Source organism: Mus caroli, chromosome 19 (assembly GCF_900094665.2).
Source record: "Mus caroli chromosome 19, CAROLI_EIJ_v1.1, whole genome shotgun sequence".
Taxonomy (NCBI): Eukaryota; Metazoa; Chordata; class Mammalia; order Rodentia; family Muridae; genus Mus; species Mus caroli.
In genome coordinates this window covers 45,136,273-45,156,987 of record NC_034588.1, presented here as the reverse complement: position 1 = coordinate 45,156,987, position 20,715 = coordinate 45,136,273, and the positions used below count along the sequence as shown (strand labels likewise).

Below are 20,715 nucleotides of genomic sequence, written 5' to 3'. Positions count from 1 at the left end.
ATGGTGTCAGCATTTGGAAGCTGATTATGGGATGGATCCCTGGATATGGCAGTCTCTAGATGGTCCATCCTTTCATCACAGCTCCAAACTTTATCTCTGTAACTCCTTCCATGGGTGTTTTGTTCCCAATTCTAAGAAGGGGCACAGTGTCCACACTTTGGTCTTCATTCTTGAGTTTCATGCATTTAGCAAATTGTATCTTCTATCTTGGGTATCCTAAGTTTCTGGGCTAATATCCACTTATCAGTGGGTACATATTGTGTGAGTTCCTTTGTGATTGTGTTACCTCACTCAGGATGATGCCCTCCAGGTCCATCCATTCTATTTTTAAAAGAATCTTTTTTTTTTTTTTAATTTGGATGGCAGTATGTCTGTATGTGATGTGTGTGCAGGTCTCCATAGAGGCCAGAAGAGGGCGCTGGGTATCCCAGAACTGGAGTTATGGTGGTGTGGGTCCAGGGAATACACCTCTGGTCCTTTGGGAAAAACAACGAGTGCTCAGAACTCTACGCCGTTTCTCCAGACCTCTGTATTTTATTTGTTCAGACTGAGAGACTCTACCTTCTTTTTTAAAGGTACAAAATTCTTAGCCACCAGTTGCCACCCAAGATGTCTGTCACATTATCCTCTCCCTCCAGCTCCAGTACCATGCTCTTTCCTTCACGTTTCCCCTTCATCTTCCTGCTTCCAGTTCCAACTCTACCCTGTGCCTTCGGCAGACAATGGGCTTGAATGGAATCTGTTCTTGTGGTTTGGTTGGGCATCGGTGATGCTCAGATGATCCAAGCAGTAACAGGATCAACCTCTCATGCGCCACTCAGAAACACAAGCTTCTTTTTAATCCTTGTTGAAGCCCAAACTAACTCTACACGGAAGAAAAAATAATCCCACTTCACTTAGCTTTGAACCCTGACATCTTCATGATATTTTGTTGAAATCCTCAACACACACATGAAAACCTCAAACCAATAAAAACCAAATTTAAAAAGATGGTGGACAAACATAAATCTCTCATAAAATGTAGTAAGTAGCTAATTTTATTATTCCTCTTAAACAGCTGGATAATGTCACTGGAATGATTTTTTTTTTAATATTTAAGAAGGTAATATAGTTGTTAAGAAAGCCTAAAGGGCACTTTGGAGAAAAGCCAAGTGATGGGTTTATATTCTTCCCATTTTCAAATAAAATGCAAAAGAAAAAACAGCAATCGTTTTAATGAGCCTTTAAATAAATTCTTGGCTACTGCACGCTGCAGTAATTTATACAAGGAACCACCTACCTGTATTTTCTGAGAGAGGGAATTTGCAACTAAATAATGAATTTCCAAGAATCACCCTGAGTTCTTTTTCCTTTAAGTGATTAGTTGAATCAAAGCATGCTTCGACTCAGCCACACTTGCAAAGGAAGAGAGGAACTTAGAACCACCATCTCTCCTTACAGTGAACTCCGTCCTCGGGGTTCCTTATCCCGTGGTGAGGGAGGCCATAGTGGTGTTATCTGATTCTCTTTCTGGACACAGCAAGAAGATAAAAGGTTAGACTGGCTCTCAGTGAGCAAATTTGCATCTTTTTAATTCTTCACTCCTCCCTTCACATATTATTGTCCCTAAACACCTCTGCTGACACACTGCTCTAACCCTCTAGTAACTGTGTTACTTTATGAGACAAGAAGAACATGGGGGCTGAGAATGAACAGGCATGCAGCCATTTCTCTCCATCAGCCCAGTGATCAATCTCTCTCTCGGGAAGTCGGCTGGTTTGGTTTTAAGAGTCTGGGGAGAAGGCGATGGTGCACCCGCAAAAGGCTCAACTGGAGCTTTCTAGACAGCCAGGCTTCTAGGGGTTCTGTCCAGTCCAAGAAGATCCAGCAGTAGCTGACGGTGAAAGAATGGGGTCAGTCTTGATCCCCGGTAGAAGTGTGGTCAGGCACCAGGGCTCTAAGGAAGCCTGGCTTCTCGTCTGGAATTCTGATGCTAGTCAGAACCAGTACTAGCTCCGGTCTAAATGTTAGCCAAAGACTATTTTGCAGATACCAACTTTCCACATGTGACCCTTCTCACCATACTGAAAAATGACTCCAAGCAACTCTGGTTCACCCTGCCACCTCAAGCCTTGAGCTCTGCATCATCGAAAATTATCTCCAGAAAGATTTTAAGCAAAAAAAAAAAAATCTATACAGGAAATCTCTTATGAAAACCATATATTAAAAAATAATAATAATAAAGGGTATGTGTACCATCTCTGGTTACTCTGTGTTCCTATTGTCCCAGGATGACAGTCATCTAGAACACTGTAGGAATCAATCAACTCTACCTAGCCAGGGTTCTGCTTACCTTCACACACACTGGAGTTTGCATCTCCGAATCTGTGTATATATTTGACATATTTGACACGAGTGCATCTTCTTTACATTCAGGAACTCTCCCTCCCCAGACACTTAACAGCTTGCCTCACAGCAACAAGCTGCTTGGACATATCCATTGTTTCCTGTACTCCTCTAGCATAAGAGATGCTAATATCTCGGAGCTGCAGGTGTGGTACCCTATTGCTTAGTTTCCCCTTCCCCCAACACGATCCAGGGATGTGGTCCAGGGAAAGCAGAAATCTTACAGTCCTAAATTTCACTTCCCGTTTTTGTACGGAGATGTTTCAGGTTTACGCTGCTGCATCTGGAGGATGGTAGAGGACTGAGTAACCTGTTGGTCGTGCATACAATGCCTCTTCAGCAACTTGACAGAGACAGCATGCTCATCAGAAAAATCTAGCTGGCGATTCCTTTGGTGCAGCCTGGAAGTAATTATCCTTCTCACTGGCAAATCAATTAAGAATGGGGGATCTAACACTCCTCTTCACATCTCAGAAACTGCTAAGTCTCCAATACTAATGAGCAGGAAACCTCAGGTAATTCCAGGTTCTTCTGATATCATGACAACTGCAATTCTCTTGAGCTCTACACCCGTGGCAATGCCAGCCAAGCTCCATGGTCAGAGAGCAGAGAATAGAGTCACAGACACCTCTTACTGGGTATTTTACAAAACTAAGTTGGCAGCTGCTTGAGCCTTAGTTTCCTCGTCTGTACAACAGAGATAAAGATTTCAGACTCAAGTGAGAGTGGCCTTAGAAACTATAGTGCTGCACTTAGCCCTGTGCATGGAAATCGTTAGAGGCTCAATATAAGGAAGCCATGTTTCTATTCTGATGTCAGATCCACTACACACACATACACACACATACACACACACACACACACACACACACACACACACTCGCACACTGCAGGGATTCATTCACATTCCCTGGCAGTCAGACCTGTATATTATCCTTACCATTTCCAACATTGTCTCTAAAGCTGCAGGTGGCAACAGCTTTTGAGCCAGAGCAATTAGACCACAACATGCTTGCAATTCCCTGTCCACTCAAAGATGATTTCTCAGATAGAATCTCAGACGGGAATGAAGCCTCTCTGGTTGGGACATACACAGCCATCAGCCAGGCTGTACAAAACCCAACTCTAGTAAACAGCCTTGACCCTGACCCTTGCCATACTGCATGGGCCTGAGGACAAGACTCGCATGACAATAATAAATTCAGAGGATCCAGGGATGTTTATTTCCTGTAAGGGGAGTAGAAAGCTGAAGGCTGGCACTCGACAGCCCTCACAATAACAGAGTCCCTACTCTAGTGAGCCAAGGCTGCCCGATTCCTGTTTCCAGTACTCTTCATCTTCCAAGTGCCAGAAGCAGAGACATCCTGAGATAATGGCCTATCTGACCATAGCCAAACTCAAACCCAGGTGACGAACTATTACAGTCTGTGTCCAGAGAGACAGAATTCGTATCAAATGGAGTAGGAGTAGGTCAAGGCCATTAAAATTATTCTGATGCCACAATATCATTGGGTAGGGACAATGAGAGAAGCTCTCAGTATCTATCAGTGTTCTTACTTAGAATTACAATACCTGCTACATGAAATGACGGCATCCTATCCACAGCCTGTAAGAACATCTATACTGAAAATCTCAAGTCCAACTTCCTCAAGTCTTATCCCCCAAACATTCCCCTCAGGATGTTTATTACAGATCCATCATTCATGGTAGTGAAGCCATAGAAAAACTGACCAGAGCCTGCTCTTCTATCTTACATGCTTCCTAAGGGGCTGTGAGGGTGAGAGAGGACACTGTAGCTAAAGCTTCCCACAAGAAGGATGGCACTGTAGGTTCAGTGATCCCTGCCTAAGAGTTGTTACTGAGAAGGCAAGCCCGCACACACAAACACGTCTGCCGTTAGCCTAATGGTTTATTAACTATGACGATTTGGGGAATGTTTTGTCCTCAAAGGGAAAAAAAAATGCGTTGACAAAATTAAAAGCCAATGGTTACTTTTATGAGCAGCTATATAAATAAAAGCACAATTTACAGTTTTGCAGGGAGCAACAGATCTCATCAGATGGATTCACAGGCTCCAAGGAAAGCAGTGGCCATCTGTTAAATAAATAACTCATTAGGTGAAAAGCAAGTGCGTCCAGGAAATTAACTACAGAACCTGCTGGAGCCCACTGCCAATGAGCAGGGAGCGCGGCAGATAACTCGGGAACTGAGAGAATCAAAAGAATCTTGCTTAATGCAAGCTGGGGAGAGAATCTGGGCAATGACAGGTTTAAATCCTAGACATATTTTAAAAGGAATCTGAAAAGTTTCAAGGTCATACTAATGGTACAGAGTTCAAGATGCATAGAGAAACGAATGAATGCATTTCTTTATATCTACTTGTCCTCTTGCATCAGTGAATAAATGTGAGAAAGTTCTCTTGAAGTAAATATTCTGGGTAAGACACATCACCATGTGCCAAGTCTTTGTGTGTGGCAATTAGGGGCCCCAAGTGTAATCAAAGTCAAATAGTAACAATGAAGGAGAACACAATCTCATCCATCCTTGGATCAAAGTCTGAAGAATCACAAAAGATTTCTATGAACTTTAATTTATTCTATTGCTCACTTCAAAAACAAACTCATGAAACTGCCCTTTGCCTTTCCCTGACCACAGTGAGAAAAAATATATATCTGCATTTTAACTGTTTTCCCCACAGTGCCTCCAATATGCGAGTTCAAATACTTGAGCAATATTTCTTATTAGTCAACAAAATGGGACTAACTCCTATTTACTAACAATAAAATCTGAGACATTTCTCCAGACAGTCCAGGACCTGATGTCATCTCTGGGAAGGGCAAATAGAGGTAGCATTTCTGTGTTTATGACCTCCAAACTTCAGCCCTATGTTCCTTCTGACCTGAAGCACCTATCTGGACCCGCCCTTCATCTCCCTTACATCTAAGAACTTCTAAGCTATGCTATGGAGGACTAGAGAAAACACAGGAAGAGATAAAAAAGTGACAAGTGTGTGACCCTTGATAACAAGTAACACACATGAGAGAAGACAAACAACATGTGAACAGGTGTGACCTTTCATCTACCACTAACAAAGCCCCTACAAAATGCATGAACCTCCATCTATGTTGTGAGGCAGGGAAGGCAAGAGATCTGTGGTGATGGAAATTCTCAACATCCCTGCCCCTCCCAGCCACCATGTCCTTGTCCTGTGCAGAAACCTTTAACAGGCTTGACCTTGGGCTTTTGTATTTTGTCACAGTAATGGGGAAAGCAACTTGTGCTCTTGGCTACGCAGGCCTTGGAGAGCTTCAGTTTTATTATTTGTGAATCATCACATGAATGGTTCTTATCCAATAATCTGTTAACATCTTGAGTCTTGGGTTCATGTAACTTGGAGTGCTCGCAGATCTCCCCAAATGTGTGAACGTTCTATGGCAGAGGCATGCTCCTAGAGCAGAAGTCTAAACCTCAACCCCATTGGCAAAGGGGTTGCAGGGGCGTTTGTTTGTTTGTTTGCTTACAAAACATTGAAATTCACTTGAATAAGAGAAATCTATGATCCCTTCCTGCCCTAACATTCAATAATTCAAACAACGAAACTGAAAATTGTGAACGTGGCAACACTTTGAGAAAGAACAAGCAGAAACTACTCAGCTAAACCCAGTAACCGCGCCTAAACATTCCTTCCAGTAATGGAGGCTTCTGCAAGTGTCCACCCTCTGGAGGTAGAAGAATTCTTATGGTTCCTGAACTTTAGGACTTTGTGTCACAAAAACTGAGGTGGGAGCCAGAATTTGAGTTTCCTTTTCTTCCAGAGACATGAGAAGAAATGTAATGAGAAGAAACGAGACTGTTGTGTTAGCATATGTCAGGCAGCATAAGCAATCCTTGAAGCCACAAGTGATGGCAACACTATCAAGTTGCTGTCAGAGACTGGAAGTTCTGCATGATCAATAGACGCTCATCCCTGAGAACTGAGATTGTTGGGTTAGAGCCAGAGAACCTTCTGTCTCCACAGCTAGCAGAGGCTCACTCCTGAGCCCAGCCAGGGAAACGAGAGGGCTCTGCAAAGCCATGGAAGAATGAAAACTGAATTATGGGAGGAAAACTCAGAGTTTTAGAGATACTGAAATGACCGTATCTTCATTTTGGTTCAGATCCACCTCAGTCTCTCATCAGTGGATCTCTACCAGTGGGGATAAATCACATCTCTCTCAATCCAACACACTGGACAGCATTTGTTTCTTAAAGTCATCTGCCATTTCATGGAATTCAGACCCCAGCCTCGCCATAGGTCTGTATGATAAAAACCTGACTTCCTTTGATCTCATTCTGACTGACAGTGAAGAGGAAAACGAAGAATCGGGAAGCTACTGGAGCAAGGACAGCCTGCTACCTCTGAAGCACCTTGAGCAGGTGAATCCAGAAACCACTTCTCCTTCTCTTAGTGGAAGGGATTCCCTGTGAATAAACTGCAATACCCACCCACCCATCCCACCCCCAAAAAGAGGCAATAAGGAAGGTAATGAAAACTGAGCTCCAGAGTGTAGCTTGAAGCAGGTTCAAGCTAGAGTGTTAGATAATCTCTCTGAGTTTGTGTCTTTTCCTCAGTAGTGTGGTAGTAATGGTTTCTACCCAATAGGATGACTGTGAGCATAAGTAAGACTCAACACTGTGCAGGTACAGAGAAATCCTATGCACAGAAACAGAGTCTCACGGGAGTGATGTTCCCGTCATTTTAAATTATTATTAATACTATAAAGGTTCTTGTTATGATCACAGACTGCTTATGGGGTAGGCCCTCCACAAGTGGTATGATCGCCATTGTGTTTGTTTCTTGTCCCAAAGCCACCCTGCTACTGAGAAGGGAGATACAGGAACTCCTGACCCCTTTTCTTACCTTCCTTTTGTTGGTGGGGTTGACATAGAGATAACTGAGGACGGTCTTCAAACCCACTTTGTCATTAAGTTTTTCATAGGTGGCGCCATAATCTACTGACCTGCAGTAAAAGAAGGGGGAAAAAGAAGAGGAGAAATTATGTCATCAAATGATGGACTGCATCTAAAGGGAGCCAGGAGTCTTCCATCCCAACCTACATCTTTGTTACCAAATCACATGAGTGCTTGAAAGTGTTCTTTAGAGATAAAAAGCCCCATTAGTTTTAGAAGAGAAATTAGACTAATGTGCCTTCTTCCTCCTAAACTTGCTCTCTTTGCTCCCAGCCTTTCTCAGAGACCTACTTTCTATCCTTTATGAAGTTGTGTGGAGAATGAAGCTGCTGGAGCTTGCTCACCTCCCACACAGCTCACCCAGTGGGTCTGAAGGAGGCACTGGGCAGGGCACAAGTGCTCACCATCCAACACTCAGTACTCTACTGTCAGTGTGACCTACAAAGGAAGACACTAGGATTTTCCAACCAGGGGGGTGGGATGATGGGATTTTCCTCACACACTACACTACAGCCAACTTCATACCCCCTCCACTGAACCTGGAACAAATGAGTTGTTGGAGGGCAGGAACTGACCAAGAGCATTCTGTATTTAGTGGTTAAAGGAGACAATGCCACGAAGAGATTCTGTCTTGCATGAGTACATCACAGGCCAAAAGCAATTTCATTGAACTGGTTGACGTCATTCCTCCTTCTGACTGGGGTACTATTAGCTACCTGATCACCCCTTTGGCCTCATTTCTAGTAGGCTGACCAGATGCAAAAGCCAAAAAAGGGACAAAGTACTTAACCCATTGGCCTATGGACCCACTGGCTTGTCAATCCACTGGCTTATCTTCTGTGCTGGCCTTCCACCTCTTCCATAGTAGAATGGAAAGAGAGGGCCAAACAGTAGGAATCATGAGGCCCAACTCCCTGGCATACTCTCTCAAGTCACTACTGAAACCCTATACACATCTCCCTTCCTTTTCACACAATCAGTATCATCAGGTTTTTCCTCCTCCAGAGCCTCCTTGGTTATCTTGAGACTCTTCCAGCTTAGGCTTTTAAAGAGTCTAGAGGCCAATTAACTTTCTCTGTCATCAGCTGATCTGGTTAGAGTGAGGCGTTGTACCTCTTAGGCTCAGTTCTTCATCTCTGTCTCCATAACGCCTATTGACCTTGCTATCCTGATACTAGAGTAGCCTTTATCTAGTCTCAAACTCTAGTCTGGTTCTGTTTTGGCTCACAGCTAGCTTAGTCTGAGAAGCCTGTCTGATAACCTTTAAGAGTTATCTCCATAAGGCTTTCCTACCCTTCTTCCTCTAAACCACTTAAAAATCCCTCTGTGCTAGAATGCATGTCCCTGTCCTACATACTCTAGAGCACACTGTTGGCCTCTTTTCTAACTCTTTGAGGATGTTATGCCTATTTCCTTTATGATCTGCCATCTATCCCACAAGGTAAGCTCCTCCGGGCCAAAGAACTTTAAAGAACACCATGATAACATGGGGAAAAAAAAAATCTCCGAAGATAGGAAGATCTGATTCAATTCCAGATCTATAGCTCTCTAACTACTTGCTATGGACAAGTCATTAAATCTTCTGTACTCTTAGGCTTCTTCTCTGAGAAATGGGGGGGGGGTAATTCAGCCTCATGAAGCATTTGTGGGGATATAGAAATAATGGCACAGAGGAATCCCAATAGTATCTAGGAAGAGAAATAATTAAACAAATTAAAATTAAGGTTTTTGTTTGATTTCTCCTATCTACTGTGAGGGCAAATCATGGACATTCAGTGTGCTTCATGTGCTCACTAAACAAACTAATATGGTATTTCAAGTCTTTTCCTAGACTACCATCTCCTCGTGTGAATGAGTTGTAGTAACAATAATTGGTCCCTCAAGAAGCTGGCTTTCCATGCTTGATCATGGGTCTACCACAGGCACAGAGTGTGGAGAGTCACTCCCAGTCTTTCTCTTTGCCTGTATCCTTCAACATCACCTCTATCTCTGAGTCTTTGTGATTCTGTCTCCCAAGTAAGTTGTTTACCAAGCATCCTTTGCATGTCCATGTGTGGCTCATACATGCATTTGTCACAGTCTTCTGCTTGTAGATACTCAGATCACCTTCCCCAGCAGCTATCTTCCATGCAGTTAGTAGGCTGTTCTTCACACACCTAGGTCTGTCTAACTCTCACTTTAGTGCAAATGACCCATTGCATGCACACAACACCGGCCTCATTCTTCAAACTTAAGCTTTGAAATTTGCTTTCCTTATTGAGCCCATCATTAGCCATTATCTTCTCATCAGCTTCACTGAACTCTCCAAATCCTGTCCACATTTGACTCCCTTCCCTGGACCAGCCATCACTTAGTTCTTGATAAATCTGCATCCAACTGTCAAATCCAACTCTAGCACTGTCTGTCCAATTTATAACTTTCCTACAGGGAAATTAGTCACAGTTGCTTGTGTCTTCCAATCACTTTGTATATTTTCCTTCCTGTTTTAGCGTCTGTGTTTAGCATGGTGCTTCATCTACATTATCTTTATTACAGGACTTCTTCTTCCCTGACTTTACCTCTCTGTGGGCAAGCAACACTTCAAACAACAGTACCAGTACCCGATACCATGCCTGGTACAATACAAGGGTTAAATAAATTGATGTTTGTATTGGTTTGCTTTGTCTTTATTTGTGAGAGTAGATGAATGAACTTGTCTAAACCGATTCACCAGTTTCTAGTCAACTGCTAAGGTTAACTGGAAACACTCCCATCCTAGAAATCCTACCTGATGCTCTGGATGTTGGCATGACTGTCACAGATTGCTGAGGTCCAGCAGCATTTGGTACCAGAGAAGAACCAGTAATTCACTGATATTAGAATCAAGGTTAAGTACCCATCGGCCTATTACCCTGAGCAACACTACTCTCCAAGGCAGTGCAGCAGACAAACTATGATATCCACCGGCTGTGAGATGCATGCTTTCACTAACGGAAAGAAAGCATTTTAAATGACCTGATCTACCATCCTTTCAGCATAAAATCAGCACCGTATAGGAAAAGAACACTGAATTTGGAGGCTGCCAACTCAGATTTTAGAACTGAATCTGAAATGTATGCAAATGTATTGCCCCGGATGAGACACTTCTCTAAGTCTGTGTAGAAAAACAACAACAACAACAACAACAACAACAACAACAACAAAAATTCCTTCATCCAACAAGTGTTAAAATGATGCTGCCAGTTCTATAAGGACTAGTGTAATGAGCATGCAGGCTATTGCCATGGAGTTTTGCCATAAGGAAGTGAGATTTGGCTGGATTCCAAAAGCAACATGGGAAAGTGGGATTGATAGCTTAGAAGTGGGGTGAGGATCAGTGGATGGAAATTACACAGAAGGTAGGGCAGTTCCTTGCTTAAATAGACTTAATCAGATTCTTGCTGAATGCTGGCCAAGCAGATCAGCTATTACCCAGGGATGGCAGAGTCCATGAAGGCTGGAGGAATTCCTGTAAACTGACCAACTGGGATTCTTGTTCAAGTTGGGCTCTTGAGAACATGCTCAAGGTCAAGGCTTTATTAAAATACACCTCAAAGGATCTGCACACGAATGGATGAAGAGAGGATATTTCCCAAGCATCACTCTATTATTAACATGAGACATTTAACACACATTATTTTATACTTGCTTTTGGACCTTAAATTTTATTATCACAACAACCTAGTGCTATATTATTTTCCAGACAGTGACTTTTCCCATCCTATCTACAACAAACATCTTGTAGGAGCTAAATCCTCAAGGCTCCCTGCATGCCTGATGTCACAACAAACTCCCTTCCAGAATCCAAATAGCCCCCATCAAAGGCATCATGCTCAGTGCCATGCACGGTCTCTCTTTCTGCACGCTGCAAAGAGATGCACACTGACTTTGCTCTTCTCCAGAGCTGGCTGCTGAGAGGAGGGACTTCCCCGCAAAGGATGCTCTCTACAGCTCAGCTTTCTGCAGGCCTCTGGCAGTTTCTGCTCATTCAAGTTGACAGAAGCAAGTACAACTGATTGAAGGTTCGTCAAGGAGCCAGCAAGCATGTAGAATCAAAGCTACCCTTGACTCTGTCCTTTCCAGCATAGCTATAGCATATAGCCTTGACCACAGTGTTCTGTAGGCCCACTTGGCCTGGGGAGAGTGCAGATGGCAGAGAGGACTTGGTCTCGTTGCCAGGACAGCTGTGCCTGCAGAACTTGCTCTGACAAGAAAGCAAGCCATCCTGTGTCTTGGAGCTCTGACATCTGCCAGTGGGAGCAGGAGCTTTACTTGGAAGAAACAGTCTCATCTCATCACACTGAAGTCAGCTCCTCAAACTAAACTCCTGCTTCATAAAAACAAAGTTCCAATCACTGAAACCATGGCAGTGACACATACATGGAATGTCGGTCTCTCCCTGGTACCGTGCCAGTATGCAGGATGAGTAGCTAACCTGGAAGGTGCATGTGGCCTTGGCTCCTGTGCCTACGTTCAGATGAGTACAGCTATGTCTCCATACTTTGGTGTGTATGTAGTGTACCACCATTTTCTCCCATATGTTTTGTATGTTTTCATTAATTACTCCCAACACACAGAAAAGAGCAATGAGACCACAATCATATGGCAACTACTAAAATACTTATGTTTATAAACAACCGAGAACTTTGACTGTTCTTACATTTGTGTATGATCATCTGTGGCTGTATGTGTGTGATTCTGTGTGTGTGTGCACATGAGAGTAAAAATGCAGGTGTGTATCCATGTGTGGAGGCCAGAAGTCAATGCTCAGCATCTTCCTCTATGACTTTGCACAGATTTTTAAAGATATGGTCTGCCATTGGTTTTAAGCTCAATTATTTGGTTAGGCTGAGTGGACACTGTGCTCAGGTAATCCCCTCTGCCATCTCCCCAGTGCTGGGATTACAGACACATGCTCCAGCACTCAAATGTTGACATGGGTAGTAGAGCTTTGAACTTAGTCCCTCACGCATGGGAACCTACTGAGCTATCTATCCATTACAAGCCCTTACATTTGAATAAAAGCAGTCCCAGAAGTTGTTCCTTATTCCTCCACCCAAGGATAAGATATTGAGATGTTATGCTTGTTGACATACCTCTCTGGCATAATGTATTCATCTTAACTGTTTTGTAGCATTTCTGCTCACGAATATATCACCATCTACTTAATCATTGACCTATAAAGAAAAATTTGTTTTTCTTTTTCCTTCTTTTTTTCTTTAAAAATAGGCCATTACAGAGATGAGAAGGCACGAATCTTGCCTATCATGCAGAAATCCTTGGGTCTGATCCCCATACCACACAAGCCAGGTATAATGGCTTATGCTTGTAATCCCGAAACGTTATATGTGGAGGCTGGTTCCTCAGAAGATCCTCCTGGTTGTCCTCTATATTTGAGGTCACCCCAGGATACCTGAGACCCGATGTAAAGAAAATCCACTATATATCATGCATGTTTTTAATCCTAATACTACAGAGAGCAGGGAAGTAGAACCCCAAGTTTAAGGTCATCTAGAGTTACACAAAATACTCCATCTAAAAAAGCCCCAAAATATAACTAAGGGGGAAGTAAAGTCTGCTGTTGCAAGCGGTGTTATAATGAACACTGCTAGGCACATTTACCTATGCACCCCTGAAGCGTTATGTCTGGGTAGACCTCTTTGTGGGGAATTAGCACTACCCCCTTGCTAGTTATTGCCAACATTTTTGCCAAGGAGGCATTGCCTCCAAAGAGACACTGCTCTTAGCACCTCAACATGCTCATCAGCTAGCTGATTAAAAACCCATGTCTTGTCCCTCAGGGGCTCAGAAGGCCTTAGCCTAGACATGGTACATTCTGAAGACTCACCGCAGCCTGGCATGCCGTGTGCCCAGTTATTTCACCAAGACTTTGCCCATAATATCAATAAAAGGAGTCAAAGGATGAAGATGTGATCATCATCTACCCAGCAGAGCCCTGCTCCTCTTGTAAACGGTGGGAGATGTTAGCGGTCAGTATATCAGCTGTCATTGTAAAGCAAAGCTCATGCCGTGTAACTCCATCAGCTTCCCCATCAAGCTTAGCTTTAGTCCAGTGCCTTCATTCCCAATGCCAGGCAGACTTCCAAGGGCTCTCTGCCAGTTCTCATGTGGATACCATAGCCCTGCATTAGAAACTCTTCTTGTTGCCTGATCCCCCCACCGCATCCCTCTTTTCCTCTAACCCTTGAGCTCTATGAAACAAAGGGACCTTTCTATATCCCTGGAGTTGCCTCTCTTGCTCGCCTTGACCCCTTCGGCATTTAAATCAGAACATGACCACAGGTGAGGCAGTCCCTCTTTCTCTTAGCTAATCTTTTCTTTCCTTTGTTTGTTTCTCCCCATGTCTTTTATTCATCACAACTTCCCTGTGCCATTTCTCAGTAGATTTAGCTCAAGTTGGTGAGCTTTCATCATATAGAAAGTACAGGTAGCAAGTGTTTTAGATTCTGGGACCCTACCTTTGACCCAACTACAATGGTCCCTAACATACAGTGGCACATCATTGTGGTGGTGTAAAATGCTATAAACATCACTAGTCCCTTTCTGGATTACAGATGCAGTGGATACTGTGGTACCAATCCCCAGATGCTGGACAGGAACTGAAAGCTGCAGCTTCCAGGTAGTAAGAGATCGTTTGGGGACAAGACACAAACAATATTGGCAGCATTTTCTGGATATTGGGGTTTTTGGTGGCTTGCAACCTCTGATGGGTTTGTTGGAATAAAATACCAAATAAATCCAAGTAAGTCCTGCATGGACTCTGCCCTTGCTCTTGAGCAGAAGCTCAGTACAGGCTTTGTTGGGATGAGGCTGTATTTACAGAATCAGGAGGTACGGGATTCATCTATATATTTGGTTGTGTCAGAAGTAGGCTCCCAAATCTAAACTATCAGTGCTTTAGGAAGCTACAGTCCCTACTTCTATCTACCATTCCAGAGTCCCACTTTGATTTTTGTCTCCAAAATAACTTCCTAAGATTCTGTCAGGGTGAATTTTGTCATTGGTTGTCCTTCCACACTTGCCTACCACATCTGGTCGGACACCTGCCTGACATGATGTTCAATACCTTGGTAGACTGCCATTCCTTGCTCTCTTTCTCCTCTCTCTCATGATGGTTAGCATTCTGATCTCTTTTCTGACTCCACGTCCAGTCCCAAATATATATCAATTAAGTTCTTATAGTTCAAGCCCACACCCTCCTCTGCATTTGTAGCAATAGTGCTCAGGAGATCCTTATTTTTTCTTAAATATCCATATGCACTTTTGGTATTTCCAGAATTCATTGAAAACTGCTTAAGAGTTAAGAATTTCTTTTTAGTCTTTAGACATGCAGAGGTTGGCTCTGCACAGAGAAAGGGGAAAGCAGGCAAGGACACGTGGACTCCATCAGAACCAGCTGCAGGGCCTGTGCATATCTGATCTCAGGGCAGACAAAAGGGTTGTTGTGCAGATCCCGTGGAGAAGAGTACAAAACATAGCCTAGACTCTAACAAAGGTTCCAAACATGAGTGCATCTCATTGAGGTCATCTGATATTTAACCAAGGTGCCAGAAAACACAAACTGGAGAAAAGAGAGCATCTTCAGCAAACAGGGCTAGGGAAACTGTTTGTCTAACATGTAGAAGAATGAAATCAGACCTATATCAGCTATCCTGCCCAAAAATCAGCTCCAGATGAATGGAGGACCTACTGTGAAACCTTAAATGCTGAAGCTGCCAGATGAGATTGTATGCAGTATTCTAGAAGGTATGGATGTAGGAAAGTCTTTTCTTTATAGGACTCCATTTGTCCAGGCCGAAAATTGACAAATGTGACCTCATAAAAATAAAAAGCCCTGTACAGCAATGGAACCAATCGAATGAAGACAGAGCGCAGAGTGGGAGAGAATCTTTTCCAACTATACATCTGATAGAGAATTAATATCCAAGACATATATAGAGTCAGGGAAACAAATGATCCAATTAAAAACAATGGGCCATGGATCTGAACAATGAGTTCACATGAGAAGAAATAAAAACAGTTAAGCAATATCTCAAGAAGTGCTCAATAGCCTTACCAATTAGGGAAATGCAAATTAAAACTAGGTTGAAATTTCATCTTAGCACAGTTAGAATTGATAAGCCCCAGAGAATGACAACAGATCATGGCTAGGGCATGGGGAAAGGAGAGCCCTTTGCCCCTATTGGTGAGACGCCAAACTAGTGTAGCCACTGGGAAATCAGTGAGGAGACAAAGCTAAAGCTCGATCTACCGCAGGACCCCGATGTAACAGTTCTCACTCTTGGGCATATGGCCAAAGGATGCACTACCATACTCCACTGTAATGATCAGCCATGTCCACTGCCACACTATTCACAATAGCTAGGAATTGAAACAATCTAAACATCTTCCAGCTGAGGAAAAGGGAATTGAAAGGTGATTATATACACAATGGAATGCTATTTAGCTATAAAGACGAGTGAAATCAAGAAATTCACAGGTAAACTGATAGAATAGAATATATTATACTGAATGAGGTAACCCAGAAAGACAAATGCTGTATCCTGTCTCTTATGTATGGGTCCTAGCTCGTATACCGTACATACGGATACATCGCCTAGAGTAAAATCGAGGGAACCATGGGGAGGAAGAATAAATGACACTGAGGATGTTTTAAAAGGTCATAAAGGATCATATTATTTTATGATTATGATGTGGTGATGTACACACTTAAGTCCATCACTCAGAAGATAGAGGCAAGAGGATCTCTGTGTGTTACATGACAACTTTGTCTACATAATGAATTCCAAGGTAGCTAGGGCTTTAAAATGAGACCTTATTTCCAAATAAGTCATGCAGAGACACATATACTACACATGCACACACATATATATTTATGTATACATATGTTCATATATTTGTGTACATACATTCTTACATACATGATATAGATTATAGAGAGAAAGAGAGAAGAGAGAGGGAGAGAGAGAGAAGAGAGAAAGAGAGAGAGAGAGAGAGAGAGAGAGAGAGAGAGAGAGAGAGCAAAGCACTCATCAAAGGAAGCATTACAGAAAGCCACAACAGATAAAAATGCACAGAATATGATTCTGACTATGGGGTATGCAGCCCCAGTTGACATGACACATCTCCCAAAACAAACAAACAAACAAACAAACAAACAAAACCCTCACATAAAGGCTCAGAGAACATTGTAGATGAGGGAGTGGAGCAGGATTCTAAATTCTATTTTCTATATGTGAGAGAAAAGCAGTACCCATGAAATCTCATCAATATACTTGCATAAGAAGGACCTGAAAAATGACAACATCAGTTGACATTCCAGCATGGTTGGGGAAAATATCACAAGGTCCCACCCCTAGATGGATAGCTGCAGACAACTAATGGCTGTGGAGAGGCAAAATCAGTCTTCTCCAGAGACAAGTCTCCTGACGGGTTATAGCATGCCAAGCAGTCAGCCTAAAATCAGGTACGTATGAGGAACCCCAAACGAACTTAGCAGGTTATATTTATAAGTGTGTGTGTGTATGTGTGTGTAATAATTTAAAATAAGACATAAATTTCAGAAGGAGAGGGGTAAATGCAGGAGGCGCTAGAAGGAGAAAATGGAGGGATAAAATGACATATCAAATGGAATTCTCAAAAAAAAAATAAAAATGAAAATCATTGTAAGGTAATTAAAAACTAAAATAAATCAAACTAATCTCATAAAGAATAATAGATGCATGGTTGTTTTCATTAGGATTCAAATTTTCAAACCTGATATCTAATCTATGATTTCAGTAGACTTTTGCTTTTTTTTTTTCCACTGTTCAATTACGGAAGTATAAATGAGAGTGGAGAGAATGACAAGGTAAAACTGTTTAAAAGCCTTGTTCCATCATTTTCCTGCATACTCAAGATGGGGTTATTCTTGAGGGCAACCAGATTGTTTTCTTTTCCTTGTTTTGTATTCTCTACATTTAATAGAGGGATAGGCCCCCGGATGTCCAATTAAGCCATCACAGGATGGTTGATCACTGTTGCCAGTTGTCCCCATAAGAGTAAAGTCCAACTCTGACAACGAAAAGACATAACAGTGCTTCAAAGTGCCAGGCCTGTGAAACTACTTCACACAGTGTATTCTACTGAAATCCATTGAGACTAAAAACAGAGGCCAGAGTCAATTGTGGGTTGCCTGTGTGGTGAGCTGCACTCACTCCAAGGTCAGGCTCCAGTGTATACAAAGTACAGCTCCAAACCAATGCTGCCCAAAACGTCTTTGTGATGGAAAATCCTGGGTACTTACCTCTGGCCAGCTCCCTCTTTATCTAAGAAACAGTTCTTATTGCAAGGAAAGAAGCCCTGCCTGACCACAAATAACCAGCCAGATAACTAACTCCAGACCTCAAGCCAAAAGCCAGCAATTTAAAGAGCTTCATTCTCCAAGTGGTTATTGGTCCCGCCCTTTGCTTCAGAAAAACCACAAGCACACCGATGCCAAGACCAGAAACTTGCACAGCCCTCCCAGGGACTTCTTGTTGCTCCTGTTTCTGTTGCACCCATCCTCATAAAGAGCCACATGATGATATAACAACTAATTCACCCCTGTTTCTTCCCATCCTGGCTATTGGAATGGAAGCTGTGACTGGGTTCTAAATGTAGAACATGGGAGGTTAGCTGTCACACAGAATCACACAGAATTCATGAGATCAGATAAAATACGGACTGTAGAGCAGGACCATACCCATGGTTATCTCAAACAGAAGAGATGGATATGAGATGGATCCCACATGCAGAGCCTTGTATGAACATGGTGACTCTCACCAAGTAACCTCCATCCATGGAGTAGGCTTGTACAGATGTGTTAGCTAGGGTTCCAAATACTGAGAATTCTTGACCTATATTAACCAGGAGACCTACTTTCCATACAGGTGGAGAAAAGAAATAATGCCTGTAAAGGAAAAGAAGAGGACACAAAGTGGCTTCAAAGATGGCAAGGAATGACCAGGTTCAAGTCACTGCAGCTCTGTCTGTGTGATTATTATAGAGTGGAAGTCTTCAGTACTAACTAAAATGTAGTATATTATGAACATGGAAAGACTAGGAGAAAAAGAGGGAGGCAGAGACTATTGATGACATCTTTATAAGGTAAAGATCAAAACTTCAACCTAGCAAACACTCTAAGACACAATTCTACAATTGTTAAAGGAGTCTGTCCTGATTAATAATAATAATAATAATTATTATTTATTATTATATAACAACAATAATCATTAAACACACAGTGGGTATAGACCCCAAATAATATACATCCACTAAGGAGTTTATACTTATTCACAAAAATGCGTATAAAAGTACAAGAAAAATTAGAATAACTGGTAAGCCACCTTTAGGTGTGGAACTAGGGACAGACATAGAGTGGCTTAAAGGACTTGACTCTATTTATACATTGAAGTATTTCAAACAAAAATACATTTAAATGTAGCCACATAGCACTCATGTAGTTAAGAGTCATAACAATTAAAAGATCAGTAATGAGCAGCCACAATGCAAATGAGAAAATCAACACATCTGCAAGGGGACCCTCTCCTAGATAAGCACTGGAATTCAAAAAGGCATACCAACATAATCGTAAGAGGATTCATGTCAGCCAGGCAGATTTGGTTTCAAATGCAGCCTCAGGCTAATTACAGGAGACTCGTGTTTCATATCAGCTCAATGGGAATATAAATACCACTTCACAGAATTTCTATAAAGCTTAAATAGCCTTAATATCAGGGAATTCACTTCCCTGCCAGGGGCTGGGAGACCCTGTGGCAGACCAACCATCTCTTCATTGGAGGAAAAGATGCCCTACACAGTTCTGGGCAGACAGCAGCTGCCTTATAGATACACACACAGCAGTGGACAGACCTTGCCATCTCATCCTCCCCATATCAGCAATAAACAACCAAAAGGCACATGGTAAGACAGAACAAATGTTACACATAATCAGAGATAGCCTCCGGCAGGTGGCCAACATGTACAAATTGAAGTCTGGGGAAAATGGATTCAGTGTTGTTTCACCAACTTTTCCTGGGGACAAAAATAATGAGGCTCACACTAGAAAGTTCCAGACACTTTTAGCAAGGCACTTCTGTTTGGGAAACAGATGTTCAACATTTCTCTTTAAAATTTCAGTGTAGCCAGTTGGGGCAATGTGATGTATGTGCAATTACATCTGTGTGCGGCCATCCAGAAACTTCCCAGGTAAATATGGAGTGATATTTTAAAAAATGGGAGCTAATGGGAGTCTCAAACCATCTACCCACCCTCAAGATCCAAAAGACAGAGTCACACGTTTAATCCCCTCCCCCAACACACGGAGACAAGCTCAGCAATAGAAGAATCTTTACACATTGAACACATTGAATATCTGTATTAATTGTGTCATTAATTAATGCTGTCTCTCCCTCTCCAGAAGAGTCAGCTCTGCAGAGCAAAGAGGTCTCCTTTTGTGTGTCTCCTCCATGAAGCTAGTCCCAGGCTGTCTCTGACTTCAGAGCTCTCAGCCTGGGTCACTCCTCCTATAGCTCTCCAGCAACATAATACCTTCTTCTTTTGTGCTCCCGCTTCATGCTATTGTTTAATTTTTGTATGTGATACTTCTTTCTGCTCACAGAGCCTCCTGAGAGGTCAAGAGACCACCTCGGATGTCTCTTTTAGCCTCTCAAACATGCTGAATGGTGCCATGCAGGGCTGACATTGGGGAAAAAAAAAGGAAGTATACTCCAGTGCGTGGTGGAGTCACTCAGCTAGATTCTCTTCTGACTTTGAGAATACTGTGGGAGATTAATAACGAACCTTCTCCACAGAGGCTGTTCTGCCAGGTTCTACAGCTCATCCCGTGGAGGACAAGGACCAAAGTCCTCTAACATCTGGCACCTTCTTTCCCAGGAGTAAAGAAGCAGAAGAGATCTGACAGCAAAGAGCAAAGGCAGCACCCTTCAGAGGCTCTGATGCCTTTGTCATGCTATGACTTCACAGGACTAAAACTTGAATTTTCATCCCCTACTGCCTGCCCAGTATCAGCCAAATGATATTATCTAAATGCACAATTGTTCTGATGGGTCTTAAGGTTTATACCCCAAACACTTTGGACACAACTGTCAGTGTTATAAAGCAATCAGTTTGGTAGCATTTACATTTGCAAGGGTATGCAGGGAAAAACAATTGGCTAAAAGGTAGGCTTACCCTCAAATCCTAAAGCATTCCTTAGTCCATTTTAAAAAAACATACTTTCCAAGATCAGAAGCTGTGCCCATCTGAGCCTAGGCTGACTCAAAAGTATTCCCATAGTCTTTGATGAAAAGAATGTCCAGC

At 42.5% G+C, this 20,715-nt stretch overlaps 1 protein-coding gene across 1 annotated transcript in view; it reads right to left on the bottom strand.

Annotated features, from left to right (window-relative positions):
- Positions 1 to 20,715, bottom strand: part of Sorcs3 (sortilin related VPS10 domain containing receptor 3) — a 593,715-nt gene that overhangs the window by 303,228 nt on the left and 269,772 nt on the right. The window contains exon 3 of the mRNA XM_021151815.2: positions 7,286 to 7,385. Coding sequence (XP_021007474.1) covers positions 7,286 to 7,385 — 100 coding nt within the window. The remainder of the gene's footprint in view (positions 1 to 7,285; positions 7,386 to 20,715) is intronic.